Source organism: Magallana gigas, chromosome 10 (assembly GCF_963853765.1).
Source record: "Magallana gigas chromosome 10, xbMagGiga1.1, whole genome shotgun sequence".
In the NCBI taxonomy this organism is placed as follows: domain Eukaryota; kingdom Metazoa; phylum Mollusca; class Bivalvia; order Ostreida; family Ostreidae; genus Magallana; species Magallana gigas.
This window is the reverse complement of record NC_088862.1, coordinates 23,398,164-23,420,337: the sequence shown is the minus strand read 5'-3', so window position 1 is coordinate 23,420,337 and position 22,174 is coordinate 23,398,164. Positions and strand designations below refer to the sequence as shown.

General features: G+C 32.3%; 1 protein-coding gene across 1 annotated transcript in view; it reads left to right on the top strand.

Moving 5' to 3' along the window:
- LOC136272166 (probable transcriptional regulatory protein HY04AAS1_0501) overlaps positions 1 to 22,174 on the top strand; it is a 62,934-nt gene that overhangs the window by 2,201 nt on the left and 38,559 nt on the right. The window contains exons 3-4 of the mRNA XM_066073302.1: positions 2,426 to 2,535; positions 3,454 to 3,584. Coding sequence (XP_065929374.1) covers positions 2,426 to 2,535; positions 3,454 to 3,584 — 241 coding nt within the window. The remainder of the gene's footprint in view (positions 1 to 2,425; positions 2,536 to 3,453; positions 3,585 to 22,174) is intronic.

Below are 22,174 nucleotides of genomic sequence, written 5' to 3'. Positions count from 1 at the left end.
ACCAAACTTGCATAGATGGTGCGTCTTATGATACTGATGCACCTGACAGGCTTGAATGCTGAATCTGAGCCATAGGTTTCGGATGCTGGATGAGGTTAAGGTTTTAAGAGCTGGTTAAAGTTTTTAGAGCAGGTGCCCTCTGATGATCATATCTTAGTTATTACTGGTCCTAACTTTACCAAACTTACATGGATGGTGTGTCTTATGATACTGATGCACCTGACAGGCTTGAATGCTGAATCTGAGCCATAGGTTTCGGATGCTGGATGAGGTTTAGTTTTTTTGGAACAGGTCACATGTTTAATATATGTAGGTAATAGCACTATTTCAAACTTGCATATATGATCTAACTATAATATAAATGAATCACAGAGGTAGCTTCAGATGCAGATCCTGATCTCCATTATCAAGGATGCTAAAAAATATATCTTAGTTATTTCTGGTCCTAACTTCACCAAACTTGCAAGGATGGTGCGTCTTACGATACTGATGCACCTGACAGGCATGAATGCTGAATCTGAGCCATAGGTTTCGGATGCTGGATGAGGTTAAGGTTTTAAGAGCTGGTTAAAGTTTTTAGAGCAGGTGCCCTCTGATGATTATATCTTAGTTATTACTGGTCCTTACATCACCAAACTTGCAGGGATGATGCATCTCATGATACTGATGCATCTGACAGGCTTGAATGCTGAATCTGAGCCATAGGTTTCGGATGCTGGATGAGGTTTAGTTTTTTGGAACAGGTTACATGTTTTATAGATAATAGCTTGCATAATTGATTTAACTATAATATAAATGAATTGCAGAGGTAGCTTCAGATGCAGAGCCTGATCTCCATTATCAAGGATGCTAAAAATTCTCCTACCTCACTCAAACCTGCTTGATAGATGTGTTTGTTGTTAAATGATTTAACATGATTCCTATGATATAGTATTCTATGATATGATACACTATTGTTTCATATGATACAATGTAATATCATACATTATATTGTAAAAAGTTATATGATATGATATGATATTGTATCAATTTTTTTGTACATTATTATATGATATTGTATTATGATATTGTTATGTATAGTATTGTATATTATTATACAATATTGTAGAATATGATATTGTATAATATATTATTTTATCGAATGATATTGTTTCATATTATATTGCAATATATGAATTGCATCATATGATACGATATTGTATATTATAATTATAGCATATCGTATGATAAAATATTGTATAATATGATATTGGTTTATATAATATATTGTTATATAATACATGAAATTGTATTATATGATATTATAAGATATCATATAATATGATATTGTATAATATGATATTGTATCATATGATATGATATTGTATAAAATGATATTGTATTATATAATATCGTACTGTATCAGATGATATTGTATCATATGATATGAAACAATGTTTTATCAAATTATATTGTATCATATGATACAATATTGTGTATCAAATATGATACAATATCATACAATACAAAATTATACTATATTATACAATATAATATCATATGTTACAATATTGTGATGTATTATGTGATATGATATAGTATCAAATAATGCTATATTGTATTTATATTAGATATTATGATATTGTATTATGTGATTAAATACAATAATGTATAACACGATACAATGTCATATTATATGTTACAAAATCATATTGCATCAATATTTATTACAGTATTATATTGTATTAAATGATATATATTGTAAGTATCATTGGATGCAATATCATATTTTATATTATTGTATTGATAAACATTGTATCTTATAATAATGTATGAAATGAACATAGGATTATCATACAATTTTTTACATATGATATACGATATTGTGTCAAAACAGTATCCATGAATATCCAAGATCATTAACTATGATTTTCATATCATATGATAAAGGTGGTTTTAAAGGTGATGCCTCATAAAGTTGATGCCTCGTCTCGGTGAGCTTTGTAATCTGTGATTACCTATGTTTATTAATAGATAAACTAGTTTTCAAGATCGAGACCTGGGCCTTGAAAAAAATCAAAATAAATATAAAAATATTTTACTACTTCTTTGGCTGGAAGTATTTGTTTTTATGAAAAGTGTGTTGGAAAACTTAACATTTTAATTTGTTTACCATGTGAGCTAAAGTTGGTTAACTGTATTATATTTACATCCACCAAGTACATGTATGATTCATATAAGCTATGTAGAAACTGACAAGATTGAAATCTACACGCCCCGTTTTTTGATTTTTAGAAACCTTCATCAACCTTCAGCAACCTAAGAAAAATTTGATTCATGTGGGTTATGTATTTTTTTCTGCAATGTCACCATCTTTAAATGAATTAATAATCAAGAAGGCATTTTATTGTTTAAATAGTTACATTTGGTGTTATTTCTATTTCAGTGGGTGGGTCTACTGATCCCAAACTTAACCCCAAGCTGGCCCAGGTTATAGAGAGTGCAAAGAAGAGCAGTCTGGGTGTTGAAACCATAAAAAAACTGCTTGAAAGAATGGTAGGAAGAACTTTGATTGAGAATTGCTGGATTTTGTTACATTCAAATTGATATACAAATTCAAAGATCATGTACATATATATTATTACCAGTAAATAATTTATACCATTACATTAAGGTCAGACGACACGTTCCTCGAGAATCTTTTTTGTATCTCCTCGTAATAAAGAGTTCCAATAAAAAATATTAATATCATAATTACTTTAAAAATGATCAAAATTTACTTCAATTTGGTTATATGTGTACATGGTCGAGTGGTTAGAACCGTGGCCACTCACTGTAAGTAGCGTATGGATTCTAGAGGTCGTGAGTTCAAAGCCCCGCCTCGGGGGAGATATAGTTCTAATTTAGTGAATTTCGCTTTGCTGTAGATGTATTTATTTTTATATCAGCAATTCAAGTGTATTTTCAAGAAGATTATATAGGAAATTGCATACTCTAGTATTTTCCAGAAATGCCTGGTAGGTTACCCTAATTTTTTCACAAGAAAGCTTGTCAAAGTAGTAGTAAACCATTAACAAATTCCTGGAAAAAATTATCTAAAATTGAGGAACGTGTCGTCTGACCTTAATTAAAGGTTTAATTTTTATGACCTACAAAATAAATAGGCATTTTACAATTTTACACCCTTCATGACGTAAAACATATATTATATAATTATATACATGTTCAGTACATGTATATGATTGATAGGAGATGAACCAATCTAATTAAAATTAGATCTTTGATCCATGCTTTTAATGGATCGCTAAACAACTACTTTGTCATGTTTGTATAACGGCCGATCTATTTGCAGTGGATCAAAGATCTAATTTTGATTAGACCGGATATGAACTCCCCTTCTCAACATTATCAAAGTAAAGATAATGATTTGAATAGAACATGTTAGCTTCTTTTGAACTTTATTTTATTTGAAAGAAAAATAAAGAATACAAAGATATCATGATAGAAGTTTGTGGACCAGCCAACTCCATTTTCTTGGTTATGGTAGACGCAACGAACCAAGTCAGTGCTAGGACAGAGGTGAAAGCTGCAATGAGGAAACATCCGTAAGTTTGTGTGTTGTTCAGGTAGAAATGGAAACATTATCTATATTAAAGTTTGTATGAGTTGTTAAAGCAGCTATGTAGAAATTTTTGTGCAATTCTGTATTAATTTAAGTCAAAGCAGATTACTTAGTCTAGTTGATGAATTTTACTGTACGGTAGACAATCTTCGCCAGCGAAGGGTTTTCGGTCCACTCTGCTCCCCATTAATCCTTGGCAGATCTCATTACAAAATCTTGATGACAAGCTCCGCTTTATGATTGGCTGCAGCCGTGAGTAGCTGATCCAATCGCAGCATTTACAACAGGCGCTTGTCAATAAACGTTTAAAGAAACACACGTGTGATCTTTTGTAATATATTCGGTGCTTTTAACAAGTTGAGACACAAGTGCTTGAGTACATTGCCTCCCAAACGATAGTCTAACCAGATTGCTCTAAAAACGATATAATTAACTGCATTGAACGGAGATTTACAAACTTGTCAAGGCTAGCGTGATAGTATGGGAAGTAAACATAGCGAAAGTAGCCCGGAAGTTGCTTATCCCGTTAGTGTGTGAGTTCCTGCTTATGGCTATTGCTTTTAGATGTTCTATGAGCTGTATTTTATTAAATTTCTTTTGTCCGCAATATTCACGAAGATGATACCTGGTTTTAAAGCATGAATGCTTTCATATATTGGCGACTTTTTCACTCCCAGTACAGGTCCCTACAAATACTTCAAATAAAACATTCCTTGCTTTCTTTAGGTTATATCCTCATTCCTATTTCAGGGATAGACATTAACTTTTCAGTCCACTTGCCTTTCGGGCAAGTGAACTGAAATTCTGACTTGCCCGAATATAAAAATTGGTAGCCCGAAATTACACTGTAGTAAGAAGACAACACCAAGTTCCTTAATTTTATTTGAGTAACTCACAAATATGATAACCAAATACGTTCCATTTCGTAAGCTTAGTTGCTGGATAAAACACCGATGGACCAAAATTCTTGGCATATTAAACCTTACTAACTTTTAGTAACATGTCTTGTTTAATATTTGATGGATGCTTCTCCCCTAATTAACAAAAAAGACATTATAAAATAAGATCTTATAAATTCTGTGAGTAAGCAAATAAGATAAAAGTACAGTTTTATCAAAAGAATGTAACACAATGATGAGATGAGGGTATAATTTATTTGATCTAGCAGGGCACGTAGAATTAAATTTGAAAATTGATTATGCGGTAATACTGGACGACATATCTAAAATCAAAACAGGGGTCTTTTCGAGTTTCCATATGCAAAGATGCATAGTAAAAGTTTATTTTTACGTTTTTTAAATTATTTTCACTAATTATTTCTATTAGAATTTTCTCTTGCCAGATCAGACAAGTAAGTTTATAATTTCACTTTCCAAAAATGACATTTTTACTTGCCCCAGGCAACTGGGCAACCGTTAATGTTGATTCCTGTATTTAATAGCATTATTAATTATGTTCCGAAACTCGCTAGTCAACATGTTTTTAAGTAGTGTTTATGCTGTAGCGTGTATGTAACCCGTTGTTTCATTCGATAAAAAATGTAAAGTACATATGCAAGGGGCGCAACTCAAGTTGCTCACCACCACATCACCGAGTTTTTGTAATAAAATCTACCAAGGGTATATGGGGAGCGGATTGGACCGAAAACCCTTGGCTAGTGAAGATGACCATAGACAATCCAATATATATAGTTCCATATATATAGAGAATTTCCTTTCTTTCTTCCTTTTTTGGCATCTTATTTTAGGCCTATAGTATTGATTTTGGACTAGGTGGCTAGGAGAATTATTATTTTAGTGGAATTGTCACACAATTTTCAATGGAACTATTTTTTTTAGATGCGCATGATGCAACTTCCTGGATGGTGCTGAGCCTGTTTGTCAACATGTGGAACCCACATGCACTTGGGGGTAGGTATGTTTACTCTCATTTATCTGTCTTAGAAGCCGCATAAGGTGTTATTTTTCTGATCTAAATTTTTTCTTGAAGCATTTAAAGGGACTTGGACACGATTTGACTTAAAATTTTTATTAATTTTGTTTTCCCATTTTCAATGTTTATACTGATAAATATAGAAGTTTAAAATACCATGTCAAAATTTGAAACTCAAATATCAAGTTATAAGCAAGATACAGAGTTCATAATTCTAAATGTTTTGTAAACAAAGCTCGAATATTGTCATTTTTACATATGTGTTGTATTGGTGTAAGTTTTAATCAAATGTAACTTTATTTTGTTGATGATAGTATTTATGAAGATATTGAATTAGTTTAAATTGTTTTTTACATGTCATTTTGTCTAAGAAATGGTAAAATTCTACACTGCATTTTTTGTAAACAACTATAAGACTCGAGCTTTGTTTACATAACTATCAATTCTTACCTCTGTATCTCGCTTGTAACTTGACTTTAACATTTAGTATTTTGGTCAATCATTTAAAATGCACAAGTAAACCATTTTATACATAAAAAATGAAAATAAAATTTTTGATCTCAAATCGTGTCCAAGTCCCTTTAACTATAATTTCTCTTTCATGAATTATATGCTGAGAGTATACTAGTTAATTAATTTAAAACTGAATTAAAGCTTTATAGTAACATATAGTGAAATTAATTCCTTGTGTGAGACCTTAAGAGAAACATTTAAACTGCATTTTTTCTAATTTCAGGAGTTGTCTCCCTTGTTAAACATCAACAATTGCGGATAAACAATGCGGGATGCTGTCTTGTCACCAATGGTGGAATTTGACGCCTGTATACCCGCATTTCTACCAATCGTCTCAGTCCTCTTTGTTGTGTACATCAGACAAGTAAGAAAATCAAGATAATTGTTTGCAATCATTTTAATAGATAAACAATGAGAAAAAAAAACATATTTACATGAGCAGAGCACCTCATAAAAGGACATGTCACATGTTACACACTCTCATCATTCACACATTACCATGCAATCAGGGCACATTATTAAAACATAGCATTCATTAAATGCAATACAAAATTCACATGACAGGTATAATATAACGAACATTTCATACATGCTAACTACACCCCCCCCACCTACCCATGATAATACCCCCCCCACTTTCACACTTAGCTACTTCCTGTTTAGCTTTGGATCTGTTAGTGACTTACTATAAGTGTCTTTAGACTTTTTATTGAAGAGCTGATATCTTTTAGATCATTCTGTAAAATTTTCTTTGGAATTTATATATTAGTAGTTTTTGTTTCATTTTAAAGTAATTTTGCCTATTTTGCTGTTGTTTTAGATGATGGACCACTCTACTACCTTTTACAACAGGTGCCCCTACAGATTCACAAAGTTCCAATGTTGAATTTCCATGACCCCGATTGAGTGAGTGCACAACTTTATGTATTCTACTTTCAAAATTTTACTACTTGTAATACATTTTGGATTTGATTTTAAATATGCCCTATTCACAGATTCAGATTTTTGTGTACAAGTGTGATATTTAATTCTAGATTAAGATTATTATGTCCCAAAGTCAGATTTATACAGTCTTTTAACAACCATGTGTCTTCTTCTGTCATGCTTAATTCAAAATCACGAGGCAACACTGAAGAGTTCCACTTGTTGTTTTTCAGTCTGCGACAGGAGAAGGAATGAAGTTGGCAGAACTTTCCGCCCTGTCCTTGGTAGCAGCTGATGATGGAAAGGACAGAGTTGACATGGCTCATTTCATCAAAGGTAAGTCACTGGAGAAGTGTTTGAAGCAGTTTTCGTACTCGGTCCTGCATCTAAGCTTCAGTCCAGGGCAAATCTTCTCCGCATGGATTCTCTCATAGCTTTTGTTCTTCCAGGAAACATGTGGCTGCTGAAAAGAGCCTTAGCAGTCTGTTTTCTTTGAGAGTCAAAGAAGTGGCGCAAGTCTTTGAGGTTTTCAATCATATGCCCTTGCTTTTCAGATGCACTGAAAGCAGCGGCACTATCTCCATCACTGGTGAAATGGGAAATGACAAGTGGACGGTCATCACTTTGCAGCTCACTGATGCATTCCGCAGCCGATCTCTTTTCGTCTCCAATGGTGGTCTCTGGAGGAATGGTTGCAGTGCAGTCTTCATGTCCTGGGCAGGTAACTTCCTTTCCCTTGGCTCTAAGATGGGTGCCTTTCTTGCACAGTTTATTGCCACCAAACACTGCCATAACATTCTTCTTCTTGGTAACATTTTCACTTAAGGTGTATGTCACTTGTGTGGCAGCTTGAAATTGTGTTTTTCCGATCGCACTAAAGGTGGCATTGTTATACCGGGCATCTCTTTCCGCCCTTATAGGTGTATTGGCAAGTCCACATTTCTCATTAAGCTCTTGAATGCCCTGCCTTATTTTCTTCATGCTGTTTATGATCACATTAGTGATGATTTTGCGTACTTTGTTGCAGGTCTGATGAATGTTGGTGGCTGATGCTGGTTTGATGTTTGCGCCAAGAAGCATACCACACATACCCTCTGTTGTAAGGCTGGTACCCAAGTGACCGACAGCCATGGCAACATTAAGCTGTGTGGCTCTCTGTCCCCTTCCTGATCGACTGACTTCCTCGTACAGCTTTTCACTGTGACTGGTGTAATGGCACTTCTTACATCGAATGGAAAGGATCCATGCCAGGCCTCTCTTTTCCTCCCCATGCTGGTTCCAGTCCAGTGAACCGTCACAGTCCGGGAATTTCTGTAAGTGCTCTTTAAATGCATGGTTCCATATGTATGAGTGCTTGCTATTGCGCAAGTATATATACGCAATCCTGCAAGAGAATAACCCGTGAATTTAATTCTACCAAATTACGAATTTCTCGTAAATATTGCCCCTTTCGTTAAAACACAAGAATTACCTGTGTTTGGACTCGTATTTCAGTTATTACCGAGGGTAATTAAATATAATACTTATTTAAAGTTTACATAAATTTATTCAATAAAGAAATAACAAGACGTATAACTAATCAACAATAACAAGTACACCTACAATTAATTCACTGACAATCGGGAATTACCCAAATCGAACAGTGATACTACAGCACAACCTTCGTGTGTACGTTAATTCAATAAAGGGGGGGTGGGGTTGCATTAAACGAGAATGACCCAATTATTATACAAATAAATATTAACAAAATCGAGAAATAATCTAGAATAACCAGACTATATCTCACTTAACTGTTAACGCAAAACTTTGCCAATTATTTTCAACAATAAATCTGAATATACGTATAAATTATTTCTACTGTAACAATATTATAAAATATCGATAATTCAATTATTTAGAATAATAAAATTCCAAAGAACTACTAACGATTCCTAATTATTTAATCGGTAAGACTTCAGAGATTAAACCTTTGTCTAACCTTAAACAAAATGAACTATGTCGTCTGTATCGAAATTAATCTAATACAAACTCTCTAAATATAAATTAATATCGTGTAAACAAGATTAACCCGTAATACCACGATGTATTAAAAAAATAAATTATTTAAAATCCCCTAATTCTACCTAAAATAATCAAAGTAGTTAAAAAACACCCTCTAACCTCAATTGCTAAACCCCGAGTCCACCGGATAGAGTGATCTCCCCTTTTTATACACATACGGAGTCCCCCCGGTGACCCACGCCCTTCCCTAGGGATCACCGGCAGTCACCGGCAATAACATAGACTAATGTATAAAATATAATTCAACAAGTAAATTAGGTGATTTACACAACACATGACAAGTAAAATTATAGCAATTCATACAACGATACAATTTAATACAGAAATCGCAATAAAATCTAGTGCACAATAAGTTATGATTTGCATCGGGCGTGATATACTGAAAATCCATAACACTAATGGCGGTATGTAAAAACGAAAAGTACCGGTACATGCTTGGAAAAATCATGAAAACATTTAAAGTGGAGTTTGCCAACGAAAATAAAAGACCTGGAAGATTGAAATACAATCAAATAATCACGTTCATCTGATGCAGTGAGTAATAATAGTACAAATTATGACATCTCGCTGTGAAATGCAAACGGTAAATAAGGGGGACATGTCAAAAGTAGTACATGCTTGTGCAATATCAAAATACAATTCTATATCGTGTCACAATCGTCATACATAGTTTAGCAGTTTTTTCTCGATGGAGTACTTTGTAAAGTCTGGAATTGGGGTTTGGTGACTCTGCATTCATGTAGGAGTCTACCAGCTCCACTTCACTCGGCCTGGGTCGCAAAATCTTCATTTGACTGCTTTTACGCTAAGCATCGCTTACTGTGAATATTCCATCCTTCAGCTGCTGTACAAGGTCCTGAAACTCTTCTTTACTCAGCCTTCTTATAGGACATAGACACTGTACTGGGCTGGTGGTCCCTGTACTTTTCTGGCCCTTGTTGTGAGGAATGCTTACTTTTATTTTACTGATGTCGATGCAGCCACTTTGGTCCTTTCTTTGGCATGATTTATATTGAACTGTACACCTGTAGACTTTTTCTAAAAATATGATGTTGTGTGTGGTGCAAATTTTTAAGTATTGTAAACTTTCATACTGTTTATTTATTTTAGAGCTGCCTTGTCTTCTAAGAAGAACCCCATTTTTGATGACTGATGGAAAAGCTTCATCACCCCCCATTGCTTAAGAACCTCTTATCTTAATCACTAGCCATTAATCAGTGACCACCGTTATCAAAGTTCCAAGGTACATTATTAAAGACTCTTCTGGCACTATTTTTTCCAGTCTCTGTCTTTGTCTTAGAATTAAAATTAACAACTTTTTGCCAATCAATTCTAATGTTTAAGTCAACTTCCTTTTTCCTAGCTAATTAATGTCTATTAATTTGAGCTGAATTTTTTTTAAAGCACATACACATAAACTCTAACATTTCAGGTTTCATTTCATTCCAAGCTCTTTTCACAACATCTCACTAATCAAATTTTATTTAGTTTTGAAAACATGTACTGTAGATGAATTTTAACAGAAATTTACTGCAGATTTCAGCAATCTGTTAAGAAGAGTTATCTCCTACTTTTTTAATCCCTTCCGGTCAAAAGTAGATTTTCATACACTAGCATATCGGAAATAGATACCTACTAGACATTTACTGCAAATTTCATCAAATTTCATGAACTTTTAGTTGTCTTCAAGGTCTTACGCAAGGAAATAGCCAATCAAACTGAACTTAGTCAATTGTAGTTCCATATATATATAGACAATTCTTTTCTTTCTTCCTTTTTTGGCACCTTATTTTAGACCTATAGTATTTATTTTGGACTCAGTGGCAAGGAGAATTATTACTTTAGTGGAATTGTCACACTAATTTCAATGGAACTATTTTTTTTAGATGCGCATGATGCAACTTCTTCGATGGTGCTGAGCCTGTTTGTCAACATGTGGCACCCCCGTGTACTTGGGGGTGGGTGTGTACACTCTCAATATTCTCTCTTAGAAGCCGCATAAGGCGTTATTTATCTGATCTAAAAATTTTCTTGAAGCATTTAACTATAATTTCTCTTTCATGAATTATATGCTGAGAGTATAGTTAAATAATTAACTGAATTAAAGCTTTATAGTAACATATAGTGAAATTAACTCCTTGTGTGAGACCTTAAGAGAAACATGTAACTTTTGTTTAAACTGCATTTTTTCTAATTTCAGGAGTTGTCTCCCTTGTTTAAGTTCAACAATGGCGCATAAACAATGCGGGATGCTGTCTTGTCACCAACGGTGAAATTTGACACCTGTATACCTGTATTTTTACCAATCGTCTCAGTCCCCTTTGTTGTGTACATCAGACAGGTAAGAAATGAAGTTAATGGAGGAAAGGGATAATATACCTTAAAATACATTACATACAGTGCAACTGTTTAGATAAACTTACTTAATATCACTCATTTTTTCAATAATCTTTTTAGATTTAAAGATTATTGATTTTGTTGATTGAATTAGTTTTACTGTATTAATTAGAATCCAAATTAGACATGCATGCATTTTGTATCGTCTCTTCCGATACTTTTTCATCTGCTTGCTAGAAAAATATAATCACGGTGACATTATTCTGCTGATTATAGATTTTTTTTCCAATACATGCAACAAAAATATTGAAAAAAAATATGTGTTTATAAGATTTTTAAACATAATCAAATATAGAATTTTTATGTTGTAAAAATTTTTTGTCTTCGAATATTTTTGTTTTGTTTAATGAATTTAAGACACTTAAAAGAACTGTCATGTATGTTTCGACAAAGACCTGAATAAAAGTAAATGACAAGTAAAATTTATATACTGAACTTTGAAACATCATTTTATATTTCAATCCTATGTTATTCTTAAACTAATGATATCACAGGTCGCCCACAATGGCCAGAGGTCTTTTCTCCATCAGTAGAGAATATTTTACGAAACTTGGAACCTACGACCCTGGAATGGATATCTGGGGAGGAGAAAACTTAGAACTGTCATTTAGAGTAAGTAGGATCCTAGTCATGACACCAAATTTCTTTTTCTTGTCCATTCTGATATATTGAAAGAACATTTACAGTTTGTGATATAATTTAAAATCATGTTTGATGAATCATAACTTTTTTTCAAAACTCATTTTCTGTGGTACTGTTTTATAACTGGTTACTATGAATTATTATGATAATATGATAGTTTGGTATGATTTTATTTTTCATTTTGTAGGTCTGGATGTGTTGTGGTACCTTAGAAATCATTCCATGCTCTCATGTTGGTCACATCTTCAGAAAGAGAAGTCTGTTCAAGTGTAGAACTGGTGTCAACGTTGTCAAGAAAAACTCAATCCGATTGGCTGAAGTTTGGATGGACGAATACAAGAACTATTATTATGAAAGATTCAACTATGATCTGGTATGGAATTTCAAAAACTTCTTTTGATTTTTAGTTCCCTGAATGTGAAACTGAAGGAGAATAATTATCTGTATGTTTGTTTGTCAGTTAGTCTGGCCCGGCCCTCTTGGTTTTCAGCCTATTTTTTGTACATGGTTTTAAAATAAAAATGGGGTCAGCTGATAGATTACATGTTTTGGTTGTGCAATACTCTCAAAATGTTTAATTTGTTATTATTAACAAAGACATTTTTATTTCACTTCGATTTATAATATGATGTTTTGTTTCTACAGTTAGATTATGTTTTAAAAATGACATACTCTTGAATAACAAATTGAGGATATTCATTTGGAAAATTTAATTTGTATAATATAAAGTCAACAATAATCTAATTAAACAAATTTAGATGAATAATAGATAAATACATTGTTTTCCATAGGGAGATAACGGAGATGTCACCGACAGAAAGAAGCTCCGGGAATGTTTGCAGTGCCATAGCTTTGACTGGTTCGTCAAAAATGTCTACCCAGACCTGTTTGTTCCAGGGGAAGCCATTGCTTCTGGAGAGGTACGAAAGATAGTATCATCATTTTTTTGTCTCATCTTTCATTGTTTTCACGTTTTTTTTTTAATACAGACAAGAATGAAGTAAACAAAGAGCTACTCCTGTGCCATATTTGATATTTATGGCCCTAAGAAATAGACTTGCTTTAATTTATGTTGCTATATTGATTTTCAATGTTGTATAGGTCAGCCACAACAGTTCAGTTAATTTTCTCAAAAAATTCCTCCTTTTACTATTATAAAAATAATGTCATAAAATTATAAAATATCACCATAATAAAAAAAAAATGACAAAATTATAAATATAATATAGCAGTTAAGACACATTCTTTACAAGAAATGAAAAGTCACATGATAATCAGGTTATTTAAAATGTGAGCAATACTATGATAATACTGCATAACAAACCATATATATTTATCTTGTTCAACACATGTACCCACTGCCATTGAAGTCTAATATATTTGAAAATTGGCAATTTCAAAGTTTGCATAAATTATATTGTTACGTAATGCATTGCTTACAGATCCGCAGCAAGGCCAAGCCGATGTGTATCGACAGTGCGGTGGATAACCACAACTACCACAAACCGGTCAACATGTGGCCTTGTCACAACCAGGGGGGCAACCAGGTGGGTGTGGTCAAAATCGCAGATTGATTGATTTATCAATTGATTTGATTTGATATTAAGTATTTTAGTTAAGTATTAAGGAATACATTGAATTGGATTGAACAGCAGGCACAATGCCTATAAATGTTCTCTCCTAAAATTATTTTAAATTGATATGAATATGAATATATAAATTAAAATTACGAATTACATGTACCTACGATTGATTGAAATTGGTTTTGTGAAAATAAATCGTCCCTTAGTAGTACTTAAAATGTATTTTTTTTTAAATCAAATTTCATGATATGTTTGGGACTTACCAATAATGTTATGGTTGAAGGGTATACACTAATTCAATGAAGATTGATAAATATAAAGAACAGTATAGTGTTTAAGGTATGGAGTGCAAGATTCTATGACTTTTCAAAACTGACAGGAATTGATGATTTTATTGTATAATTGTAGTACTGGATGTTGAGTAAGAATGGAGAAATCCGTCGAGACGATGGATGCCTGGATTATTCCGGAGGAGAGAGCGTTATTGTTTATCCGTGCCACGGCCAGAAAGGAAACCAGGAGTGGCAATACAGAGAGGTAGGTCAAGGTCAAGTAAAGAAAAAAATTATCATAATTTAATTACTGTGGAATCATAAAAGTTCGTTGGGGCCATTTTTCATGGATTGCTGAAATTTTCAAGGTTTGTGGGGATTTATTCGTGTATTCTCCTAAACCTGCAAATTTATCCCAATTTATTAATCTATGGAGGATGTTAATTCATGGATGAGACGTACCCACGAATGTTTGCGACCACAATTTACTTAAAATAAATGGTTTAGGGTGACCTATAAAAAAAATCACTGTTATTCAGCTTTTATTTACGCCGACTTTTATTAACAATTTTCTAGGGATTAAATGATTTAGAATGACTCATATTGAAAGGACCGATTTACGGAAGATATTTTATAACTTTTCTTGTACACGATAAAAGTGGGTTAGCAATATTGGCTCCATCAATTAAAGTGGGGTGAATAGTACATGCATACCTGTACATTCCTTTTCATACATTGTAACTTTCATGAACAGGACAACTCCATTTACCATGCCAACACACAGAAGTGCATGGAGACCAGCGTGGACGGTCAGAAGCTGACCATGAAGACATGCACAGGGATAGACAGACAGATCTGGACCTGGAAGAGGAAGTCACCTAGTGGGATAATCAGGAACAACTAAGGGGCAGACAACTACTGCTGCTGTGGTGTGAAGGGTTCTCTCCCTTTGGAGAGAGAAATATTCACCCACCCAAAAAAATGTACAACTGCCAAACCCCAATATTTGGGATAACAGTTTAACATCATACTGCTTGAAAAAAATGTGTGATAAACTTGATAGTATATTTGAAAAAAAAAAGAAAGAGGAATATTTTTCTATGCAAACAGTATTTTTCTATGTTGATGTGACAATGGTTTCTTACTCGTAAACACTTTGCTAGATCTGTGATCTCTTTCTGTATGCCATATATAACTGCAGGAGGGAAAGAAGAGGAAATACATTGTCATCGGAGAAAAAAAATCATGTTAATATTAACTTGTGTCAGTTTGCAGATTTCATTGAAATTGATGGCTGATGAAGATGTATTCATTTATCTTGAAGAAGTCAGTCATTCAAAGAAGGAAATGTGCTTACTTGACAGTACTTTAAACATAATGTACTTATAGCTTTAGATTTTTGGAATCTAGAAAGTACTTTAATTTTAATTCAAAATATTGAATTAAAAATTAATTTGCTCAGATGATAAAGCAAATGAATTTTTTCATAGGTATTCAAAAATCTTGAGATGAAATAAAGTCTCTGTAATAATCAGTTATTTTCGTTTTGGGTTATTAATCATGTTTCAATGCTTTATCATACAAACTAATGTATAAGGTACCTGCCAGAGTTTTATTGCAATAGTCATTTAATTTTTCAAAGTTGTGGTCAAGCTTATAAGATCTAATTGGTGCTAGTTAGTTAAGAATTGTATTGTTCACATTTTGCGATAATTATGTTTGTCATACACAGAAGTCTGTGATTTTTTGCCAGACATTCCTGCCCCATTGTTGTTGATTTTGCTCAGAGAATCACAAACTACACAAAAAGTTGACTTTAAAGTTGATTAAAGGATATGCTTGTTTGTTAAAACTATCTTAAATTATATATCTGTGTTTTAATTGTCGGCTACAAAATATTTTAGCAAAATATTCAAAGCGTTGTTTTTCTTGTTGAAGATTGTTCATGCATGTGTATTTATTTATCTTTTTTTTTCTTAAAAGAATATTTCTTCAAATAGCTTCAGTATTTTTTCTGTATACCGGTATCTGAATGGACACAATATACTAACATAGCCTTATCTTGAAGTATTGTACAATGTATATCTGGTTATTAATGCAGACATGTTAAGATCCAAAAAATAGGTACATTTATATTTTGTTATTTTTTGCAATCTTAAACCAATGACTCAAATTTTAAACAAGAATAAGTATATAATTCCTCTTTTGGCTATTGACCTTTTTAGAAGAAAAAAATACCCCTTTATCTCCTGAAAATTCCAGTTAAACACACAATATGTGATCTTCATTTGTGGGATTTTTCAAGTGTATGTTTTTGGCATTTAGCTCGGTTTTGAATATGAAGTCAAATTGACTAATATTTTATTGACTTTTAATTCTTTTTGACAAGTCTCCATGAATAGATGAAGGAGGATTCCAGATTGTCAAACTTTTAGCAGATAGCTTGCATTTCTTACTGCATAGACCCAGCTAAAGGTCGTGGACAGTTTTGTTGTAGAATTTTAGGGGTCCAAGCTTTAAACATCCCTTTATACAGCCTTTATTTGCAAAAAAATATGCATATATATTATGGACATGCCATCGACCTAAGGTCGAACTGTGTGTCTGCTTAAAGCCTAAAGTATAGAAAGAAAAGTCTCCTTATACGATACATTCCATGTTTGTTTTTTACTTTGTGTATAATGAAGAGTATATATTTACTTTGATGTTGTTATATGCTATTGAATAATGTGGAGCGTGTTTGGTTTTGTATATTTTAATGTATATATATGTAAGAATTAGTATTACATACTTCTTTAATCAGTACCAATGAAATCCAATACCCATTGTGTTATATATGTGATTCTGTAGAAGTGGGCAAATATTTGAAATAATTAACTTAATTGGTTATTTTTTGTTTTGTTTTAGAATGTATGTATTATTTGCATATGTTACATGTACTAGAGGCTGTGTCCTGTATGTGTATTCTGACCAGATATGACTGACCAGATTATATAATCCCCCCCTCTCTCTCTCTCTCTCTCTCTCTGTTGAAAGGAGAGCAAGAGCTAACGTAGGTAATGTTGAAAGATAATAACTGGATACCTAAATTATCTGTCACCTGTTTTGTTCAGTATGCTGAGTTCGGTTTAGAATTTGTTCTGTTTGCTTTACACATGTGGTTGATCTGCAAATACAAGTTAATTGGAATACATGTAATCAATTTTGAAGCACATTTACATACGTTTATCTATCAAACACCTTTTTTTTTGTTTACAACAATCCTACTTAAGGAGGGTGGGCGGTTAACAAATTATCCATTAGATCTGTTCCAAAAAAAGTTGATGGTAATATGATATTTTTGGCTTGTATCTAGTGAAACAACAAATTATCTAACAGATCTGTCTAAAACAATTACCTGTATTATATTATTTTTGGCTTATAACTATTATTAACAAAAATTCAAATCTTTTAGCTCTAAAATGTTAATATTTTGCCTAATTCTCTGTATAGAGCTCTTTGTTTCAAGAAGATTATTATAGTCTAAAAATGGCAATGACCAACAAGTCCTACTTAATGAATTTGGAACTTATGAAATTGCTTTAAAAAGACAATATCCTCAAGCTGTTGAGCAAAATCATTCTGATCATCATGTGTGAAATTAATATGAATGCCTGTTTTTCAATCTTCACATATGTTTTTGAGAAATAGTAACGCAGTTAAAATGGCATTCTGATTTTTGTTTTAAATATGTATAAACTAGTAGTATGTGTCCATGCATGAGAAGATCTTTTTTTTAAATTTCTCTCTATTCTGAAGCACAATCCATGATACATTCATTTATTATTGTTACTTAACAATTTTATAATCAGTTTGCATTATGTATTCTTCATTTCAAGTCTTATAGAATGACTGAAAACTAAACCTGTGTGATCTATAGGTCAATTTAATCTCATGTATTATCCTTCAAATTTACATGTTGATTTTTGAATAAGTATTGATTAAAACTGTATTCTTTTTTTCTCTCTTTCTAATTTTTTTTAAAAATAATTGTGTATATCTACATAATGATGTTTCAGTATTCTTTACTTTTCAGTATATTAATTAAGACTAGAATATTTGATATTTTTAGCTCTCAAGTCTTGTTGATGTTTCATAAAGGAATACAATATTAACTGAAAATGTATAATTAAATCTGCTTGTTTTCTTTTATATTGTCTTTTATGGTATATACCATATGTTTCAAGTATATACATGTATCTAATCAGATGCATCAATATAATTGTCAGAATTGAAAAAAATGCATTGACTGTATTATATAAATGTAAAACCATCTATTTATTTTATTTTTCAATGGCAAAAAAGGGGGAGGGGTCATTTAGATGTTTATGTATGTATCAATTCTGGTGCACATCAAAAAAGGATAGAAATGCAATAAATATGTGCACACTTGTATAAACTTGTCAGAATTGCAAGTCTGTAAAGATTTTCTGTAATTCTTTTTTTTTTCATAATGTGGTATATACATATGTGTATTATATATAAAGATAAAACTGGTGGTGTATGACTGGGGAAGCGAGGGCTGGTAACCAGCCAAGTGTGCCTTAATAAATTCAACTTACAAATGATACTGGTGTTTTGTTTTTTTACAACCGATTTGAAATCTGTAAGAAAACAGAACTGTTACATATCTCTGTATTCTGCATGTATAACGTGAAAAATAAGGGCAACAAACAACCTATAACTAAGGGGGGGGGGCAAATTAAAACAAGATAGATGATTTGATGATGTCGAGATGGAGGTGTAACTAAATAGGGGGGTGAACACCTCAAAAGGTTAAGTGCGAGTCAGATAGTGTAAAAGGGGGAGATAGTTTGGTTTGGGGCAAGGATTGCTATCATGCCATTCCATGACTACCACTCTAGAACAAAGTCCATGAGTTTTGCACATCCTTCATTTATGCTCATTTTGACTTGGGGAGGGGTGGGTACATGTATAACCAAATAGGGGCAAAGGAAAAGAGAAAAAATGTAGTTTCGACCTTGGCATTAGAAACAACTCGAGGTCACTGCACTCTTCATGTTAACACTGTAGATGAAGAATGAGTCGCACAAAAGGAAGAGAAAATATTCTTGGACAAGGATTTTGCATGAATTCATAAGACCTTGACCTCTGACCAAGTGACCTTGACCTCTGGCTATAGAAACTTCGAATCCTTTAGGTGATGTGAGTATTCTTTGACTGTTTGAGCAAAGTAGTAAAAAAATATGCTCCTGACTAAGATTTACTCAGCGATGTGATATGACTTTGGTTCAAGGGCATTGTACATTTGTTACGAAGGAAACAATTGATTGTATTCATTTGTACAATATATTAAGCATTACGTTTTAAAAGGCATAATTAGTAGTAAATGTGGTCTACTTTCAACATCATTTAAACTGGTATGCTTTTCTAATAGAACTATGCACATTATATAAATAGTGCCTGTTTGGGAGGGTAGATGTTGAAAGTGATGCCCCGAGAAAGCTATTGTCAACCAACGCGAAGCGGGGGTTGACAATGGTTTTCGAGGGGTGTCAATTTCAACAGTTACCCTCCCAAACAGACACTATTTATTTTATTACCCTGAATGTCTTATTTTTAAAGAAAATTTTACTGCTTTTATATAGAAATGAAATGAATTCTACGGCGAACCGTACGCGCATAATTTACGCGCATGTAACAATTCGTTGTGTTACCCGTTCCCAAGTGTGTTGCTGAGGCTGAGGGTGTTAGAACGGATTATCAACTGCGTCTAAACCAATCAGATTTCAGTATCTAACAGGGAAGTATAATAATTGTACATGTTTTACGCGGAAGAGATTTTCCAAGTTATCTTCCGTCCATCCATGAACCACGGCCAGGGAAAAGATTTCAAGTTTTTAAAAGACAAAACAAAAACAATAGACTCTCGTGTTGATACAAGAATAAAATATAAGAAATGGTCAATATCGTGTGCTAATATGATCAGTTTAATGTAGGTAACTTTAAATATATATATATATATATATATATATATATATATATATATATATATATATATATATATATATATATATATATATATATATATATATATATATTACATGTACATTGTTTTATATGTTTTTCAAGCACGCCCATATACATGTACTTCAACTCTAAATTGTAATAGGAATTTGGCCAATTCATACACACCTATCTTTTTTTTTAAAATACTCAATATAGCGTGAGAGCCAGAATTATGAAAATATTCATCGAAACTCAGTTTGAATCAAAAATCAATATTTGTACACCCCGATGTTGCATATACCTGCATTCATCTTTACAGTTGGTTCGTGTTGCCGAATTTTTATTTTTTGTAGACAGTGCTGAAAATTGAACATAAATGTAAGTATCATGGAACACATGCACTGTACATAGACCTTCATTTAGGTAATTATTTCATAAATTATATAGTTTGACAAATTATACAATTATATGCATAGGTCTGTGTTCTGAATTTGTAAATGAAAAAGTTTTAAGAATGATTTGAATAAATATATCAGTCAATCTGTCTGTTTGTGCAATTTTGTCCAGGCTAAACCGGCCACTGTTTTAGAGAATTTTGGAATGTCAACAATATCAACTTTCTATATAAAGAAGCAATATCCAACCCATGTAATCTTAACAATCATTCAAGAATGTGATATCTTCAACACATTTCACATCTTTTGGAGATTTACAGTCAAGTCGTACACAGACCAACTCGTATACAGGTCAACTCGTATACAAACATTTCCGCGTAAAAAACCAAAAGTCAGCTCGTATACAAGGTATTTTTGATTCATTAACGTTAGCCTATACTAGTCACCGTTCTAGACAATGAAAGTCATATTTTGCTGTAACATATTTTATAATATTTTCTTAAATACATCATATGTTGTACGAATATTTGACTCATGACTGGCGTGCAGCATTTGTTATATTTATTATCATATTAATATTTGACATAAATTATATAGGCATATGAAATTTTTGTATACGAGTTCACTTTCGGTTAAACACACCGGGAATTTTTGTATACGAGCTGATTTTTGGTTGATGGTATGCATGGTCATTCTTCAATAAGAGACACACCGATTTCAAATAGTAATGAAAATAATGAAAACTGATCATTTTATAAATTTCAAGAATTTTTTGATTTGATTTAATTTGAATTAATTTTGATAATTTTATCAATGAATATTTTTTGATATTTTATATCTTATAACAGAAGATAAAACTATGAATATCTTAAGGTGGCTCTATACACCACTTTTTGATGACGCAGTACGCAAAAAAGTAAATCTGGAAGCATGCAATTCCGGTACTGACTGATTTAAACTGAGGCGAATTGTGTGGGGACCGCTCTTTTGAAAAATTTGTTAAATGAATAGATTGAATTTCATAATTGGAAAGTTCATTACTTACAAGTGATGTGGTATGTGACACCTTCACTTTGTGTCGTATTATTTATCGAAATAAACAATAAAATCAAGTATAATTTTTTAAATAGTGTCTTTCCAATCATCGATATATTGCAGCGTAGCGCAGTGGGTTAGTGGGTTTACTACATACCTGTTGGTCATGAGTTCGAATCCCGTTGAGGACGATAAAAATTTTAATTTTCAAAAATTTTCTAAAACGTATTTTTGGGTTGAATTCTGTTTAAGAAAATTCTAAATCGGTGAAAGTATTTCAATTATAATAAACTTTAATCCACATTAATGTCAACAAATATTCCTTACCACCTAAAGGGGATGGGAGGGTGGCTTTGAATTTCTCTCAGGTTGGAATACATAAATCCTATTAGTTAATTTTCCCGTTTATTTATTTGATTTAGTTTTGCATTAAAGCGAATATATTCACTTATATAGGCCTATAATGAAATATCTATGTATTTATCATTCCAACATGATATTTAGGAAATTTTCTTCAAATCAGAAATGAAAAGTCCCCAAGCTGTTTGGGCCTTGGGACTTAGGAACGATAACTCTTATCTGAGGAACTTTCATTCCAAATAAAATTTAAAATGTTTTTTGTGTTTATTTGCAATGATTTTCATTCAATTTTTTATGTCATGTTTATTAAAATACATTTCCTTATAACATCAAGCAGCTTTTTCAGATGATTTGTTAACAGAGTAAGAAAATATGAACAATTATGTTTTGGGGAAATAATAAAACAAATTGCAATAATAATAAACATTTTTGAATGTTAAGAAGTGTTAT